The sequence below is a fragment of the Schistocerca cancellata genome, chromosome 2 (genome assembly GCF_023864275.1).
Source record: "Schistocerca cancellata isolate TAMUIC-IGC-003103 chromosome 2, iqSchCanc2.1, whole genome shotgun sequence".
Classification (NCBI taxonomy): domain Eukaryota; kingdom Metazoa; phylum Arthropoda; class Insecta; order Orthoptera; family Acrididae; genus Schistocerca; species Schistocerca cancellata.
Genome location: NC_064627.1, coordinates 602,179,444 through 602,199,755, shown reverse-complemented (window position 1 = coordinate 602,199,755; position 20,312 = coordinate 602,179,444). Strand labels below are relative to the sequence as shown.

The following is a 20,312-nucleotide window of genomic DNA, read 5'->3' as shown; positions in this document are numbered from 1 at the left end:
AACGCAACAGTCATCAGCATACAAAGAGGGGGGCACCGCAGGTCCCACAGTTGCTACCAGACCATTGATAGTCATTAAAAAGAGAGGGGCACTCAAAACAGAGCCCTGCGTTACCCCATTCTCCTGCATATGGGAAGTGCTATGGGTGGCATCAACCTGTACCTGAAAAGTGTGACATGAAAGGAAGTTCTGGATAAAAAATCGATAGTGGACTACAGAGATGTGGTGGCAACATGTGGTATCATAAGAAGAAGACTGGTATCAAAGAAGACTCCAACAAGACACTGATGGTGGCCAAAAGCCGTTATGACAGCAGACTCCAGGTGGACTAAATTATGTGCAGTAGAGTGGTCTCAGTGAAAACCACCCTGCATTAAATTCAAAAGATCCTGGAATTTGAGGATCCAATATAGATTTCGACTCACTATATATTCAAGTAACCTGCAGAGGATATTGGTTAAAGTGATTGGACGATAGCTGTCCATCTGAAGAGGTGGTTTACTCAATTTCAAAACTGGAATGACACTTTCTTGCCATTGGGAAGGGAATTCCCCCTCTCTCCAGAGACAGTTGAAAAGGGCAAGTATATGACATTGGCTAACCACCAATAAGTGTGAAGCATTTGGTTGTGATCTTGGTCTGGACCAGGAACTGTGTTGGGGCAGAGAGCAAAAACACTGGTAATTCCCATTCACTAAATGTGGAGTTATAAGGCTCCAGGTGACAGGGAATGAAAGATAAAGGGAGTCATTCCAGGCAGCATTTGAGGAGATGGAATGCAGGTGGATAGTGGACTGACATTGAAGCCTGGGTAAAATGCCGAGCAAAATGCTCAGAAATTAAGTCCAAGCTCATGAGGATAACACTATTTAGGGTAATTCCCAAGACACCTGTAGGAGGACAGTGGCCAAAATGCACCTGATCATTGCCCTTACCTGTGAGGAGGGAGTGTGCATCCCTATGGCAGCAACATATTGTTCCCAACAAATCCGTTTCTGGCTTTTAAGTAGATACTAGGCCCAGGCACAAAGCTGTTTGAAGCCAGGAGGCGGTGAAGAGGTGGATGCCATTCATAGTACTGGAGGGCACGACGGCAGTCTTTAAGAGCTGCATCAATTTCAGGGGTCTACCAAGGAACAGTCTTCAGTCGGGGAGATCCCAAGGAAGAGGGAATCATGTAACTGCTGCTGAAAGGATGGCATCAGTCAAACTCAGTAGGGACTCATCAATGCCATCATGCACTGAGTGGTCAGGATGGCAGCCAAGGAAAAGCTTTCCAATCCACCTGGGAGGAAGTCCAGGTGAGTGATGCTGAATAAAAAATAAGAAAACTGGAAAATGATTGTTGTTGCATTAATTATTGTGAACTCTCCCCAGGAAACAACAATGTCCGTGTAGACCAATGTACAGATACCACCAGAGCCTTGGAAATGGCTTACCTGGTTCTGGTGGAAGACTTGGAAATACGAAGAGTCAGTGAATGAATGAGGGGAGGGAACAAGAACTGTCCCACAGGAGGAAAGAGAAGGGCAACAGGATGGAGGTAAGGAGGAAGGAGGAGGAGGAGGAGGAGGAGGAGGAGGACAGGGGGGATGGGGGGGGGGGGAGAACACCAGTGATTATTATGGTCACATTTATTATCTACTCATTTGATTTACACAGCTATGGCACTAATTACAGGGAACATTTGAAATGATTACCAGTTTTCAAGTAACAACAGTCGATACAATGCACTAAGAAATTGAGCTATATAGAGATGCCTGGAAATGAGCCTTAGTTAATCTACAGAAAACTTCATTAGATCAATATCATCTAACTTCACCATCCAAGACTAAATTGTGTTACATATTAACCATTTAACACCATAATTGGTCATTAAATTAAAGATGAAGCAAGTGGATAATTAAATGGCAGGGGATTTTTCATCACAAAGACTTTAAATAGTTTTCAAACAGCATGTTTGGTGTTCCTCTGAAAAGTAATTTTGCAGAAAAATGATACTACAATGTACGAGTACAATAGCAAAAGGATAAAACACTAAGTCCATTTCTAGTCTGCTCCAATGTGAGAGAACAACTTGAAAAATTATTTATTACACACAGAGTAAAAAATAAAGTTTTAACACAGTAGTGCCTATCAGGGTCAGAACACACAGAAATCAAGGCTTTTTAATGCCGGGGTCCTCTGCCTCACTGAATTTCCAGTACAAAGTCATTTTTCCTGCACTGGGACATCTTCCTGTAATTGTTAGTAAGTCAAGGCAAACACTGCTTATTCTGTTATAATATACTATTTGTGCTGGTACCATGACTGTATTTACGTATGTGTTACACTTACCTGTCTTCAGTTAGAGCTTGATATCTGTGAAGGTATGACATTACACCATTTGATTCTAATACTGGAAGCCGTTACATTTTGATATATAAGGGTCGTTCAAAAAGAAATGAGCCGGAGGCATAATTACAGAAACCAGAACCTGTATGTTAGAAGTATTGACCCTGGCTGTTGAGACACTTGTCCCACTGTGACACAAGGTGATGAATGGCTGTCTCATAAAATTCCCAGGGCTACGATGTTAACCAGCTCCGCACATACAGCTGTATGTCGTAGTCGAAGGTGAATCGTTATGCTGACATTCTTCTTTGACCAAAGCGCTCCCCTTCTGATTCACTTCCTGCAGCACGGGACAACAGTTAATGACCAGCGTTACTCACAAACCTTGACCACCCTTTGCCAAGTGATCGAAACAACCAGGCAATCTCACCATGGGGTCATTCTGCTTCACAACAATGCAAAGCCTCATATGGCCAACACAGTCATGGAACTCCTGCAGAAATTCAAACGGGAGGTTCTTGGCCACCCTCCATACAGTCCGGACCTCTCTCCCTGTGATTACGCTATATTTGGTCCCCTTAAGAAAGCTCTGAGGGGCAAACGATTCACCTCAGACGACGGCATCCAGCTGTATGCCCGGAACTGGTTAACATCGCAGCCCAGGGAATTTTATGAGACAGCCATTCACCGCCTTGTGTCACAGTGGGACAAGTGTCTCAACAGACAGGGTCAATACTTCTAACATACAGGTACTAGTTTCTGTAAATATGCCTCCGGCTCGTTCCTTTTTGAATGCCCCTTATACGAGTACTGCAGACTCCTGTGTAGATCACATGGTAAATAAAAACCTATACTTTTTTTTAAAATTGTGTGTGTGTGTGTGTGTGTGTGTGTGTGTGTGTGTATGTGTGTGTGCGTGTGTCAGGAGGTGATGATGGTTGATAATGCTCAATGGGGCAAAATTAGCTAATTACACATGAAACAAAGTGTTAGCTTCAAATACAAATATAGCCAGATGCAGGAAAAATGACTTCATATGACATACATGGAATTGTTTGACGGTTACATTACTCTTACCTGACAAGTGTGGAAGTGGGAAGCAAATCTGATTACAAGTGTCAACACCACAGAATTGTACTTAGTAGCGATATGAATAGCATTCAATAAGTAGAACACAGATTAGCAGCTGATAGTGAAAAGTATGAAATCAGATCACTTCTAACATTTTTGTGAATAGCTATGGGTAGTGACGAATGCTGGTTCTCTCAGAGCAATACTTTCATCCACTAATTATGAAAATGACATGGCCCTCAGCATTTAGATTTAGAGACAGTATTTCATTCTCTCTCTTTATAACTTAAAAGCTTTTGGAAGAGATGAAACTTCAGACCATGAAAAGAAAATAATGATACAACAAGACAACTGACAACCTGGAAAAGCTTTGTACTGAACTCAGCTCACAGATCACTCTACACCTATGGTGACTATGTTGCAAACAACCAATGCCAGAATGATCATGTTCTTCAGCTGCTAGTGCATTGCTACCTGCCATGGTGTGAAGATGGGAGTGTGTATTGGTCATTGGTCAAGCAATAGGTAAAATAACCAGTGGGACACTGATAGTACACCAGGTGATAGTAGTTATTTATCTTGTTGTTCTACGGACCAAGAAAATGTCATCTTTAGGTGCAGTATGCCATTTATTAAATACCTACAAAGTGGTGATACCAACAAAACTATTATGAAATAGCTACAATAGTTACAACAGCAACAAGGACAAACAGAATGATATGGCAGCAGCTGCTGCCACTGTGTGATCGGCAGCAGCAGAACATGGAAGAGACGGCAGCACTGCAATAGTGACACTAGGAGCAATATGGTTGGAAGCAGAGGGACCACCTACAGCACTACTACAAGAGTTTCTATAGTCATGCAGCCAGCAAAGGGTATATCTGGGCACTTTGGCATTGCCTGCTGGCTCCCACCCAACAGCCAGCAGCTAACACCAGTTCTACATGTGCTCCTAGTGACATCCTGCCTGCACGTGCCTGCAGCTGCAAGTCCGATGAGCCTTACCCAGGAGTCACCTCTTGGGGCTATTCTAGGAGTGCAAGTGAAATGCATGGGATGTAAAGCACGAGCCCTCTGAATGTGTTGTCTGTAACTTTGGTGCACACACATCAAAAGCCGTACCACCACTAACAGGATGATGCAAGACTCCACCAAATACGCACAGGTGCTGGCACTACTGGAGAGCCACTTCACTAGCAAGGTTAACGATGTTATCACAAACCTGCCTCCTTCTGGAAAGTATTAGTAACTAAAAAGCGAGCTCATTCAGCAGCTCTCCCTCTTTAACATGCAATCCTTCGGAAATTGTTGCATCTGGACGAAACTGATCACAGTTCCAACAACACCTCCAAATCTTGGCTGGACCAAATGTCCTGAAGCCACTCCTAAGATAAGTGCAGATGTCTCGCTTGCCAGAGATGCATCATGCCCTACTCTCAGTAATGCAAGAGGCAAACTTGAGCAAGCTGGCAGAGACAGTGGGAAACATTTCCAGTGTGACTGCTCCACAGGTGTTTGCTACAATTCCCACCAGAGACAAGATGACCAACATTACCTCTCATCTTGAGGAGTTGACATGGCAGGCCACAGACATCAAGGTGGACAAATGATGATAATGCATGCCATCACTTGTATGATATAGCATGCACTCCTTGCCCTCACCAGACGGAAACTGTTTCAGTGATAGAGCCCACAGGTGCAAATCACTGCACTCCTGGGTGGAAAACACGAATGGTAGCCACCCATGCCTAGCCTGCAAATCTGCCAGCAGGACCAAACTAAGCAATTACCACAATGTTTAGTGGTAACATACAGGACCTCTAAGATACAGTTTATGGTGAAGACCAAATCAGACTGGGTGTGTTTTCCAAGCACCTGCAAATGGTCCATTCATAACTTCATACAGACATGTGATTTTAAATTTGAATATCAGTTTATGAAGATCATTCAGTGGGCAATTTATAGTCTCAAATGTTGCCTGCTAGATTTCCTGTGCTTCTTTGACCTCATCCTGGCTGAGAAGAATGCTCCCATTTTGGACTGTGTCACATCACTGAAAGTTGCACGCCAGCACAAACGGTGTGGTGATCCATCAATAGACTTCCTTGTCGAGCCACCACCGCTGGCACACCTGCTAAACAAGTCCTGATCAGTCAAGCAACCTGCCAGAGCACCATAATCGCCCTGCCATTCAACAGTACACCACATCAGAACTACTACTACTACTACTACTGCTATTTTCTCATGACCCAGAATGTTGGCCCCAGACAATCGGTAGATTACAAAAGCAGACTTTGAAGAAATGATCCAGGCAGACAAGGCACAACCATCAGATAGCAACTGGGCTTATACCTTTATTCTCACACCAAAAAAAAAGGGGGTGGCTGACATCATAATGATGACTACAGAGGACTCAGTGTTCAGACAATTGCTAACTGGCATCCTGTGCACCACATCAGGGATTTCAGGAACCAACTGATGAGGCACACCATTTTCTCGAAGTTGGACATTGTAAAAGCCTACAACCAAAATTCTGTGACAACAGAGGTCACTTATAAACCTGCAATAACTACAATAACTATGCTCTCTGGACCATTTGAAGTTTTGGACATGTTCTGTGGTCTATGGAACACACCACAGACCTTTCTGTGCTTTATTGATGTTCTTTAAAAACTAGATTTCTGCTCTGGATACATAGTCGATGTGTTGCCAACATTGGCACTCTCCTAACAACATGGAATTCATCTACACAATTTTCTGAAGCTCTGATGACTATAAGATCAAATATCTGGTTAAATGTTTCATTGGTACTAACGAAGTGAAGACCCTGGGATTTTGAGTTTCTGTGACTGGTAGATATCCACCAGCTGGGCACATCAAATTTATTACATCTTATCAGTCCCCAAAAATGATGCGCGAAGTGTGACGGTATCTAAGGTTAAGTTGCAGGAAGCCAGGTGCCACTTCACGTGCCTTTGTCGGCCCCAAGTCCATTGTTTCATGCATTCACTTGGACTGGAAAACTACAGGCAGCATTTGAAGCCTGCCAGGCAAGTCTCATGCAAGCTACCTCCGTGCACATCCAATCGCCAATGCCCCACTACAGACTTTCTCAGACACATCATCCTGTGCTGTCAGTGCCATGTTAAAACAGAATGTAAATAGGCCTTGGCAGCCTTGGGTTTCTTCTCCAAGAGAACCACAGAAACAGTGCTCTTGGTCACCATTTCACATGGAACTTTTAGTAGCCTATTAAGCAGTTAGATACTTATCATCAAGTTGGAAAAACACACCGTCACTATATATACAGATCATGACCATTAGCCACTGACTTTCAAGTATTTGCAGCCTTGAAACAACTATCCCCAGTGCCAATCAATCAACTAAATTTTGTTTCACAATTTAAAAGAAAACATTCAGCATGTGAATCGTTTATAAAATACTCACTGTCAACATTTTGTCTAGAATGGAAAGCATTTCCACACAGTGCATTTTGCCAAACTGGCAGCAGTACAAAATATCTGGCATACTGCAACAAGTCAGCAGACTGACAGCAGCTGTGTGTGCATGCCCTTTTACAACAGGTTTTCAATTCTCTACACACACTCAGACATCAGAGAATCCACACTAGGAGGGCACTAGTAATGCAGCACTTTGTGCAGCTCAGTATACAGAACTGCCACATGAATAAAAAAAGGAGAACATTCTCCAGAGAAGATCCTCAGAGCAAAAGAACTTTCTCTGAATAAGTTCTCAATTTTGTATGAACAATAAGTTCAAAGCATATTCTCTGATGAGGGAGTTCCTTCTCACTTCCTGACCTCCTCCTGGAGAAGGTTGTTGTTGTTGTGTGTCGTTTACCGTGTCCAGCACAGAACACACACATAATATTACATTTCATTTAGCTTGCTCAAACAGGCAAACTATTCAGTGTACAAATACGGAACTGGCGTCATTGTGTTCTGGAAGATTTTACTTTTATGTGTGGCAACAAATTATTAAGACAAAAAGTTTACGAAAATGCATTTTCTTGCAATGTTACCGAATTTTCAACATGCGGGAAACTTTTTTGTTACTGAAGTTAGGTGAACACTTTAAGCAAATGAAATCTTAAGATTGCAGGATATTTTCATCTACTAAAAACCGGAACTCTGGTCAAGTTTTCTAACACAAGATAATTTTGGTTAAATATGATGCATAACAATCTGCTCATGCATCAGTTATGTAAGCACCTGTCTGTGCAATTCGTTACAAGAAATAGATCACTAGATTTGTAATAGACCAGTTATTAATTATTCTGATCCACCTACTTAATGCTAAACCAACAAAATATAAGATTTATGCTGTGATAAAACATGACGATGAACATCTGGCAATGTCAGTGACACTGTTGTTTGGTGAATAGGCTACCTAAGTCTTCTCATACATCAGTCTGAAAACTTGGGTCTGCTAAATAGCAAAAAACATGTTTTAGTTTTCACTTCATTTGAAAGGTCGCCCACTCTTCTTTCATGATTTTCAGGAAGGGAGTTCACCAGGAATATAACATTTTTATTGTTAAACCCATATAAACTTCTACAGTTTCTCTCTCCAGTATTTCTTTGGGCTAGGTATATCTTTTCTTCATTCCAAACAACAAATATTCTAATACTGCTACTAAAAATTAAGTAAAACTCTACCTCAACAGAACTTACTCAGCTTGAAATATGCTACAGAGCAAAAAACCAACAACAACAACGAAGATGTTCTCTGCTTGTGAGAAGCTCCATTAGTTTTATTCATAAGAATTCGGAGTATTTTCTTTGTTTTGAGCAACTTCCCCCAACCTTTTCTGAACACTGAGAACATTCTCAGGTGAAGTACATTTTTTTGACTTGCTTTATTAAAGTGACATGAGAACTTTCTGCAAAATTTTGAGTATAAAGTATATTCTCCATTTTATTTATATGACTTAAAACATCACCACATCACACAGATGCAAACAGCATTGTGGAGTGCCTACACTGTTTCTTAAAGACTGCTATAACAATACTAATATAATAATACTAAAATGCAGTAGCAACCACTGGACACAGAACACCTACCAAACCGCAACAATGTGCACCACAACATCACACAGAGCAGAGCCACCCGCCTGGAAACCGTTCAGCTGCTTCCCACGCAGATGCAGCAGCCATCCCACAACACCAGCTGGCTCACCAGTATTCAACCACGATAGAAACACATTACAGATGAAAACTGCAGTTTCGTTTCAATACAACTGACATTTCTTAGCTGAAGTTAGTTAATTTTTTCTACTATTTTCTTTGTGGGTGAGTAGTGTAGCAACCTCGGCTCACAGGTCAAGCCATACTTCTCCAGTTGTAACATTGTGAATGACAAACACTAGAGAAAGCACACACTCCAGCAGACAATACATCACTACCTGTCATGGCCAGAGAATCAGCGTGTTTGTGGTTGTCAAAAGCGCATTACGTAAAATAACCCGAGGGATGCTAATAGTATACTATGTGATAGTAGTAATTTATCTTGTTGTTCTACAAACCAATACAGAGTCCCACCTTTAGGTGAAATGTACTGTTTATTAAGTACCTATAGCATCCCATAAGTGACTGAGCTAGAATGTATAATACTTGAACAGCAAAATATAACATTTACTCGTCAGGCTTTGTTTCATTTGATAGTAAGCATTTGATTATTTTTCATGCAGATTGTGTGGAGACATGAAATATTCAAACTTCAGTTCCCTTAAATTCACTTTCAATTTATTTGATAAAAAATTATAGGATCATTCCGGAAAGAAAACTAACCACTGTAACTTAGTAATGACAGCAACTGGTGGCAGTTTATTGGTCTAATAAAATTAGGTTACTTACATACCTAATTCAATTCGGCAGGATGCAAGATGCCCTAGGCAGCTTAGTCTGTCAAGTGGACTTGTAGTTTGTTGTGCAGCTAATTTGAACTGTGTAGCAGCTTCTGCCACACGTCGCAAGTCATTTTTCAGTGCTAAACCAAGTTCAACAGCTAATCCTGTGGAAAGTGGGCAAGGAAGCACTGCTGCACCTGGAATAGGGGGCTGCTCAGCTGCATGGTGCTGCTGCCACCTATTTGCAGCATGTCCATAGCAGCTTGCAGCAGCCTGAAACACATACCATGTACAATAAATACACTGCAGTTAAAAGACTGGAGGTCATATGACTAATTTTGCCACAAATTTCTCTCTCTCTCTCTCTCTCTCTCTCTCTCTCTCTCTCTCTCTCTCTCTCTCTCTCTCTCCCCTTCTCTCTCTCATATCTGGATGACAACACACATGAAATAAGTGACTTTTTTATGTATGGTTCTTTCCTAGTATGGAATGCATGTGTGGTCAGTCCTGTCAAAACAGACCTTTAAGTTAATTCTTAAAGTATAACTGCCTGACCACAAAATGTAGAAGCTCAGTTTTCAATCCCCAGTTGCTCCTAGGATTTTTTCCCTCTGTCACATTTTACTTCTTTCATCTCTGTCTACCATTTCTTAATATGGAAAATCCTAAGTTATATCTCAGTTCAAAATTCATGTTAAACTGTAGATCCCTCTACAACTGGTTGGGAAAATCAGTTCCAGCATTAGAGGAATACGAGGTTATATCATCTCCAATAGGAACACTGTGGTGTTCAAGTTACTTTTGGATTCAGAATAATGTTACCTTACTTGTACATCTTGCTTTCACTGATGTTCTTTTTAGTTTATACAAGTTATTAGTAGTTTGTAAACAGAAAATACTACTAATAGAATGTAGTTTTTCCATGAGTACAGTCTTGGATAGAATTCCTTCTGCTTTCTTGCCATACAATATCTCAAGCTTTCAACAACTTCTTCCACAAACATTGTTAGAAGATGATTTGTTAACTGATTCTGTGCTGGTCCGTCAAACTTTTGATAGCTTCTTCCATCATCATCATCATCAGCAGCAGCAGCAGCAGCAGCAGGAGCAGCACAACCACAGCCGCCACTGCCAGCGCCACCGCCACCACCATGAACTGATTGCCATGGCTGACACTATGGTGGTATTTGGTAACACAAGATGATCTTAATAGCTTTGATGAGAAACTCTTAGTTCGTCACTTCATCGGACAAGGTTATTGTCTTATCAAACAAAATTCTATGCTTGATGTGCATGAGAGAATTTTAAGAAACTGATGCATACAAATTTTGATATTTAATCCTGCATAAGTGTTCTGCACAACATTCTGACAGTATACATTTGGACTGGTCAATATATCACCTTCCATACTCCCAAGAGAAATGTTACAATTTTCAGGAAGAATGAGACTGTGTTTTATCATGTTTAGCACGCCTTTTATCTTTCTGAACAGTTTAAAACAGAATGAGACAAAAACATTGTTTATGCATTCCATCATCAAGGAACAACAACAGATTATGCAACAACAACTGAATGAACCTTCCCTGACACTAAAAGAAGACAGCCAAAAAACTAATCCATATTACAGGTGCCACCATGAGAAATTATACCAATCTGATTCTTAGAATATGTCAACTGGGTCTCCTATGAACCACGTACATTACTACTTCTGATTTACGAACTAGTTTTTCCAATAATTTTTTGTTCAATGGGGGTGATGTTGTTCCTGAACATCTAACCACTTCGGTCCAATTTTCTTTTTTGTTTTCTCTGGAAATGGAGATCTAAATTCTTGTTTCATAATGTATCTCTGTTCAAAATTTCATGTTGTTCAGTCTTCTTCTCTTTCAGATGACTTCAATTTATTAGAGCCAGCAGCACCACAGAGACTTTTTCTAGTAGATATGTTCAAAAATTGTCTTGCACAGATAATGTATATTACAGGCAATCCAAACACTGAAGCTGAGTCATCCAGTGGAACTTTCACCAGCACAAGTTGAAATGTCCTGTACCTCGAGGAAAATGTAAATTTCAAAGATCATCAATATGAAATCGTATCCTGTGCCACTTAGCACTTCTCAATCATCTAAACTTTTCCTGCGTTAGTGATCACGTACCATGTTGTTCAAACCAGTACATGCATCCTCAAATCTGAAAGGCCCATGAAAATAACAACACATTTAAGAAAATGGCTCTGAGCACTATGAGACTTAACATCTGTGGTCATCAGTCCCCCAGAACTTAGAACTACTTAAACCTAACTAACCTAAGGACATCACACACATCCATGCCAGAGGCAGGATTCGAACCTGCGACCGTAGCGGTCACGCGGTTCCAGACTGAAGCGCCTATAACCGCACGGCCACACCGGCCGGCACACATTTAAGAAAAACGGATGAAAAAAATGTATCGAGCACATCTAGCAGAAAGCCCTTCACATTAACTGACCAAACAGTGTAGACAATTTAGAAGAGCACATCAATAAATCAGATATTGGGTGAGAGACAAACATTGTCTGTTGGAGAGTGCAGGGACAAAACAGGCAACAGACGCAGCATCAGGAGATTGTGGGTCAGGGTGATGGGGAAAAAGGAGAGGACAGGGAAAGACAAGCGAAATTGTTGGTAGCGGGTGGCAAACACATAGTGTGGGAGATGAGAATGGGGAGGTGATGACAGGATGAATAGAAACATCCTGGCAGATTAAAACTGTGTGCCCGACTGAGACTCGAACTCGGCAAAGGTCCCGAGTTCGAGTCTCGGTCGGGCACACAGTTTTAATCTGCCAGGAAGTTTCATATCAGCGCACACTCCGCTGCAGAGTGAAAATCTCATTCTGGAAACCTCCCCCAGGCTGTGGCTAAGCCATGTCTCCGCAATATACTTTCTTTCAGGAGTGCTAGTTCTGCAGGTTCGCAGGAGAGCTTCTGTAAAGTTTGGAAGGTAGGAGACGAGATACTGGCAGATGTAAAGCTGTGAGTACCGGGCGTGAGTCGTGCTTCGGTAGCTCAGATGGTAGAGCACTTGCCCGCGAAAGGCAAAGGTCCCGAGTTCGAGTCTCGGTCGGGCACACAGTTTTAATCTGCCAGGAAGTTTCATATCAGCGCACACTCCGCTGCAGAGTGAAAATCTCATTCTGGAAACCTCCCCCAGGCTGTGGCTAAGCCATGTCTCCGCAATATCCTTTCTTTCAGGAGTGCTAGTTCTGCAGGTTCGCAGGAGAGCTTCTGTAAAGTTTGGAAGGTAGGAGACGAGATACTGGCAGATGTAAAGCTGCGAGTACCGGGCGTGAGTCGTGCTTCGATAGCTCCGATGGTAGAGCACTTGCCCGTGAAAGGCAAAGGTCCCGAGTTCGAGTCTCGGTCGGGCACACAGTTTTAATCTGCCAGGAAGTTTCATATCAGCGCACACTCCGCTGCAGAGTGAAAATCTCATTCTGGAAACCTCCCCCAGGCTGTGGCTAAGCCATGTCTCCGCAATATCCTTTCTTTCAGGAGTGCTAGTTCTGCAGGTTCGCAGGAGAGCTTCTGTAAAGTTTGGAAGGTAGGAGACGAGATACTGGCAGATGTAAAGCTGTGAGTACCGGGTGTGAGTCGTGCTTCGGTAGCTCAGATGGTAGAGCACTTGCCTGCGAAAGGCAAAGGTCCCGAGTTCGAGTCTCGGTCGGGCACACAGTTTTAATCTGCCAGGAAGTTTCATATCAGCGCACACTCCGCTGCAGAGTGAAAATCTCATTCAGGATGAACAGGGTGGAAACTATTGGGCGGAGGGTGCGGGGACAGTAGTTACTGTAGATTCAGGCCGGGATAATTATGGGAGCGGAAAATAAGTTGTAAATGAACTCCGATCTGCGCAGTTCCGAAAAGCTGGTAGTGGAAGAAAGGAACCAGATGGCTCAGGTAGTGAAGCAGCCATTAAAATCAAATATGTTATGGTCAGCTGTCGTTGTGCCACAGGGTGGTCTACTTTGCTCTTGACCACAGTTCGGTGGTGGCCATTCGTCCTGGTGGACAGCTGGTTGGTAGCCATACAAATATAAAAAGCTGTGCAATTATTGCAGCCCAGCTGGAAATGACATGGCTGCTCTCAGAGGTACCTCAGCTCCAGATGGGGTAGGATAAACCTTTGACAGGATTGGAATAGGAAATGCTGGGTGGGTGGATTACATAGGTTTTGCACCTGGGTTTTCCACAATTATATGATCCTTGTGGCAAGGGGTTGGAACTGGCAGTGTCAGTGGCACAGGGATGGACTAGCATGTTGTGGAGGTTGTGTAAGTGATGGAGCACTACTTTAAGAGGGGTGGGAAGTATCTCCAGTAGGATGTCCCTCATTTCAGGGCATGATAATAGGTAATTAAAGTCCTGACAAAAGATGTGGTTCAGCTGTTCCAGTCTGGGTGGTACTGGCTGATGAATGGGACCCCTCTTTTTGGCTGGTTCTTGAGGGTGGTAGGAGGATTGGTGGGTGTGAAGGGAAATGGCGCCGAAGATTTGTTTGCAGTCCACCTATCATCATGCCCTGGAATGAGGGACATCCTACCAAAGATACTTCCCACCCCTCCTAAAGTGGTGCTCCATTGCACCCCTGACTCATCTGTTGAAAGACCTGCCTCATACCAGTCACATCATCCTGCTATGCCCCCTTCATCTCATGCATCCTTCCCCAACCCCTCCTCACCTCCATTTACCCAGGCAACTGCCTTCAATAACTGATAAACAACAGTCAGCTTGCCATGACTGTGGGTGGGAGCGTTCAGGTGTCTGTGTGGTTGTGTTTGTGAATGTGTGTACTTTTGCTAGAGAAACAACAAGAGTTTGAAAGGTAGTGAGAATACTGTATTTTTTTGAGAATTACTATGCACCATATTAGTCAGCTATAGGTGATTGGTTGCCTTTCCCTTACTTCACAGTATTCCATCCAGGAATTTCCACTCTTGTTGGACACTATATCAAAATTGATTGACACCTAGAAAAAGTGACACTTAGCAGTGATACTGATGAAGAGTGGCACAGAACAAATACAGAAAATGCAGCTAAAGAAGCAGTGGGAGAAAGATAGAAAGTACAAAATCAAATTAAACTAAGAATATGGACTGAAGAATTACAAGCATCTGTATAAGAAACACAGAAGTCATATGAAGAGCTCCTAAAGAACACACGTGAAGCTGAAAATCACTGTCAACAAAAGTAAAACGAATTATGCTTGACAACTTGTATGACAGCACCATCAAAAATCTTGGGACCAATTCATTTCCTGTATCAAACAGGATGTACATGAAAAACAAAGTCTAACATACACGGTAATGAGACATATAAACCAATCAGAAAAAAGATACAGAAAACTGAATATAACTGAAGAGGTTGAATGGGTTAGACACTACCACGAGTTATGGTGCAAACAGGATGATGTTGGGAAGATGTGCGTGTCAATGAGGAAAACAAATTTCGTAATACTGACAATAAAACAATGGAGGCATTAAAAATGTGTGAAAAAACTTTAAAATTAGGGAAGTTGCAGGAATAGATGGAATAAATGCAGAGTTAATCAGATGTGCAGGAAACTCTGTTCATCTCAGATTCCTATATCTTATAAATGTGTCCTAGCAAAAGGGCAATTCCAACATCAAAGAAACAGCAGAAGTTATCTCCCTATTCGAAAAGCACAATAGAAGCAAAAGTGGAAACTACACATTACTCTGTTGAATGTGGCATACAAGATCTACTAAAAAATCATGAACAATAAAATAGAGTACTAACTGAGGTACTTCTCCAAGAAGACCACAGAGGATTAGGAAAGGACATTCATGTAGTCACAATACATTTACAATAAAATGACTATAGATAAACAAAGAGAATTTTATCTTTAAGCCTACACCGCTTTTATAGGTTTTGAAAAGCTTTTAATCAAGCTGATCAAAATAAATTATAAATAATAATGAAAACCAGTGGCTATGCATCACACCTCACAAGGATATCTTCAGAAACAAAAATACAAGGACAGAAAAAAATACAAAGATAGAAAAAAATACAAGGATAGAAAAAGGACACATGGGGTTAAAAATCAATCGATGATACTTTTCTCTCACTTACTCGATGACACTTTTTTATCAATCGCACCCCCCACACAACAATGAAAGGATAATAGACAGTGAGTATGGTTTCAGTTGCCCAATACTGCAGGTGTGTAGGTGTGTAGGTGTGTGTGTGTGTGTGTGTGTGTGTGTGTGTGTGTGTGTGTGTGTGTGCGCGCGCGCGCGTGCGTATGCGTGTGCGTGTGTTTTGACGAAGGCCTTTATGGCCGAAAGCTTTACTTGTAACAGTCTTTTTGTTGTGCCTATCTGCGACTCAGCACCTCCGCTAGATGGCGAGTAGCAACCTTCCTTTTCATAATATTGTTGAAAGGATAAAAATTTATCACTTATTACATTTTCATTGTCTGTGTAGTAAAGCTGCTACATCAGGCATGGCCTTTAATTTATTACTTCTTTGCTAATAACAAATTCAATGAGAAAGTTTTCAAATTAAAATAATGCATTCGTACACTGCTTACAGAATGGTATGACTGACATAGCCAAAAGTCAACATTTCACCACAGATATGCAATTAGACTGACTTTGACCAAAGCAGAAACTATTACAACGAGTAACAGAGCTGCATGTGACTGTCAAATGCTTGTGACTCATGGTTTGGAAACAGCACACTAACAGCCACCCGCCAGTATGCCTGCCCAGGGCTGTAGACAACTTTAACCTAAGAGTTTTCATTTTTTCTAAAAGTTGGTGCTACAAGGGAGAGGTAAGGTGGCAGAATTAAATTTAAAAGAAAGGAAATGAGAAGAAGAAAGAATCAGGAAGAAATAGTACAAAAAAAGACTAATCACTCAAGCCAGTGTAGTGTCATCAGAACCTTATTTAGTTCCATACAAATCTCTACAAACTTTAGAAAAAGCATTGAGAAGACTAAAAAAAAAAAAAAAAAAAAAAAAAAAAAAAAAAAAAAAAAAAAAAAAAAAGTCATTTCCAGATACTCCAACTACTGAGTATGCCATAGTGAAGAAATTAATGGTTAGTTACAAAACAGCTGAAAATGTGTATAACAGAGATGACATAGCGTATCAACACCCAGTAGAAGGGATACAAAATCAATTAAAGATCTTGAGAACAAGAAGCTTTGCTGAAATGTTGCGTACTTCTCTCAATTAAAGCAGCTTATGAGCAGTTTTAGAAAGACTAATTGGACCACATAAGGAAGGCTACATTTTATGCATTACAGTCAAATAATATTTTATTGGTTTCTGATACACTGCAAAATGTATACATCTATAGATATCACACTAACTTTGACAATCTGGAAAATGCACAGGAAAATAACACTTATTCACATATAAAATTTAGAAATTTTAGTTGATGGTGTAATGACAGCAACCAGCCACAAATTTACTTTGAGTTCCTTTATTCAAAGGAAACCGTTACCGGTTTCGAATTGTTGCGATTGATCATCAGACGGTTTACACGCTTTCTTTCTGACATTTGGTGTGTTTTTATAGATTAATTGTCCTAAAATATAAATAAAACATAATTACAAACACGCCACACACAGATGGTTGCGTTGCAGATTTTCGTTGTATGTGACTTACGTGAAACGTCGGTTTCGAGTGATTGTTTCCATAACGTTCATCCAATCGATGTAAATGCATTTCCACTGCATCCTCGTTGTTGCACACGTAATAGTTCTCACTGTACACTTTAGATTTGTCGCTGAGATCATTCCAACCACGCACCACATGTTTTGGTACATACAAAGAGTTTACACACATATGGGTGTCACAGATGCTATGATATATCGTAACATTTGACAATGATGTCCTATGTTTGGAAAGGATCATTTATTCTTTTACAAAACTGGATCATAAATTCTTTTACAAAACTGTAATGTCTATTACATTAGTACAGAGAGATTGAAATTATTTTTTTTTAAAATATATATCTGTTATTGCTAATTTAATTATAAAGTTTTTTATATATATGTAGAACTGTATAGGTAAAATAGTATATTATTTTATTACATTTGGCAGCATGAGAATTATAGTAACATATAAATTTTCTACTTGATCTGCAGATAGGTGTATTAATATTATTTGCTTTGGAGGCTGGAAAGTAATTTTTGGAAATTTTTCAGGAAAGGGGTGTTAGCCAACTCTGTTTGTTGATTAAGAATATAGTCTGGGGTGCTGTTTTTGTGTGTGTGTATTTCTAATTCTTCTAATATATTCATAGTGGCTCCTTTTTCTGTTAGATGCAAAATCTTTAAGTTGTCCTCAATGCTTCCCACTGAATGGTTTTCTTCAGCAATATGGGCTGCAAATGCTGATTTGTTCAAGTTACCAAGTCTTAGAGCGTCAATATGTTCCTTGTATCTAATTTCAAAACTTCTGCCTGTCTGTCCAATGTAGAATTTTGGGCATGTATCACATTTGAGTTTGTATATTCCTGATTTACGGTAGGGACTCTTGGAGGTGTATACATCATGGATTACTTTTTGTTGTAATTTATTATTTGTGGAAAAGCTGATTCTGATATTTTTCTTCTTTTTAAATAAGTTTGCTATTTGGTATGAAAGTGGGCCTATGTATGGGAGAGTAGCATATTTAGGTTTGGCTTCAGTGGCGCACTGGTTTGGCTTGAAGTGACTGCTGTGAAGTGGATCTGTGGGTTTTGTCTGCATTTTGTTGTGGAGTTTTTCTATTATTGTGGGTTTATATTCATTATTATGAGCAACTGTTTTAATTATATTGATTTCATTTTGTTGGTCTGTGTCACTCATTGGTACTTTTTTAATTCGGTGTAGCATCGTTCTGAAATATGCCATTTTTTGTTGGCGGGGGTGGCAAGATGAGTTGCTAATACTGACATCTGTGGTGGTAGGTTTTCTGTAAATACTGAATTGATGTTCATTGTTACTATCGCAAATTTTCAGGTCAAGAAAGTTAATGCTTTTATTAGTTTCATGTTCAACTGTGAATTTAATATTTTTGTGCATTTTGCTAAGATCTGCTGCTAATGTATCTATTTCATTGCTTGTACCATCAAAAAGCAGTATTGTATCATCAACATATCTTCTGTAGTATATTATTTTGTTTGACATGTGCTGGTTGGCAGAAAAGAATTTTTGTTCTATATGGTTGAAACTGGCGTTCTACGGATCGGAGCGTGGAATGTCAGATCACTTAATCGGGCAGGTAGGTTAGAAAATTTAAAAAGGGAGATGGATAGATTAAAGTTAGATATAGTGGGAATTAGTGAAGTTCGGTGGCAGGAGGAACAAGACTTTTGGTCAGGTGATTACAGGGTTATAAATACAAAATCAAATAGGGGTAATGCAGGAGTAGGTTTAATAATGAATAAAAAAATAGGAGTGCGGGTTAGCTACTACAAACAGCATAGTGAACGCATTATTGTGGCCAAGATAGACACAAAGCCCATGCCTACTACAGTAGTACAAGTTTATATGCCAACTACCTCTGCAGATGATGAAGAAATAGATGAAATGTATGACGAGATAAAAGAAATTATTCAGGTAGTGAAGGGAGACGAAAATTTAATAGTCATGGGTGACTGGAATTCGTCAGTAGGAAAAGGGAGAGAAGGAAACATAGTAGGTGAATATGGATTGGGGGGAAGGAATGAAAGAGGAAGCCGCCTTGTAGAATTTTGCACAGAGCATAACTTAATCATAGCTAACACTTGGTTCAAGAATCATGAAAGGAGGCTGTATACATGGAAGAAGCCTGGAGATACTGACAGGTTTCAGAGAGATTATATAATGGTAAGACAGAGATTTAGGAACCAGGTTTTAAATTGTAAGACATTTCCTGGGGCAGATGTAGATTCTGACCACAATCTATTGGTTATGAACTGCAGATTGAAACTGAAGAAACTGCAAAAAGGTGGGAATTTAAGGAGATGGGACCTGGATAAACTGAAAGAACCAGAGGTTGTAGAGAGTTTCAGGGAGAGTATTAGGGAACAATTGACTGGAATGGGGGAAAGAAATACAGTAGAAGAAGAATGGGTAGCTCTGAGGGATGAAGTGGTGAAGGCAGCAGAGGATCAAGTAGGCAAAAAGACGCGGGCTAATAGAAATCCTTGGGTAACAGAAGAAATATTGAATTTAATTGATGAAAGGAGAAAATATAAAAATGCAGTAAATGAAGCAGGCAGAAAGGAATACAAACGTCTCAAAAATGAAATCGATAGGAAGTGCAAAATGGCTAAGCAGGGATGGCTAGAGGACAAATGTAAGGATGTAGAGGCTTGTCTCACTAGGGGTAAGATAGATACTGCCTACAGGAAAATTAAAGAGACCTTTGGAGAGAAGAGAACCACATGTATGAATATCAAGAGCTCAGATGGCAACCCAGTTCTAAGCAAAGAAGGGAAGGCAGAAAGGTGGAAGGAGTATATAGAGGGTTTATACAAGGGCGATGTACTTGAGGACAATATTATGGAAATGGAAGAGGATGTAGATGAAGATGAAATGGGAGATAAGATACTGCGTGAAGAGTTTGACAGAGCACTGAAAGACCTGAGTCAAAACAAGGCCCCGGGAGTAGACAACATACCATTAGAACTACTGATGGCCTCGGGAGAGCCAGTCATGACAAAACTCTACCATCTGGTGAGCACGATGTATGAGACAGGCGAAATACCCTCAGACTTTAAGAAGAATATAATAATTCCAATCCCAAAGAAAGCAGGTGTTGACAGATGTGAAAGTTACCGAACTATCAGTTTAATAAGTCACAGCTGCAAAATACTAACGCGAATTCTTTACAGACGAATGGAAAAACTGGTAGAAGCCGACCTCGGGGAAGATCAGTTTGGATTCCGTAGAAATGTTGGAACACGTGAGGCAATACTGACCTTACGACTTATCTTGGAAGAAAGATTAAGAAAAGGCAAACCTACATTTCTAGCATTTGTAGACTTAGAGAAAGCT

The 20,312-nt window shown here is 40.6% G+C and overlaps 1 protein-coding gene across 2 annotated transcripts in view; it reads right to left on the bottom strand.

Moving 5' to 3' along the window:
- LOC126162253 (40-kDa huntingtin-associated protein) overlaps positions 1 to 20,312 on the bottom strand; it is a 92,507-nt gene that overhangs the window by 21,608 nt on the left and 50,587 nt on the right. For both annotated transcript variants that reach the window (XM_049918644.1, XM_049918643.1), the window contains exon 4: positions 9,286 to 9,547. In XM_049918644.1, coding sequence (XP_049774601.1) covers positions 9,286 to 9,547 — 262 coding nt within the window. The remainder of the gene's footprint in view (positions 1 to 9,285; positions 9,548 to 20,312) is intronic.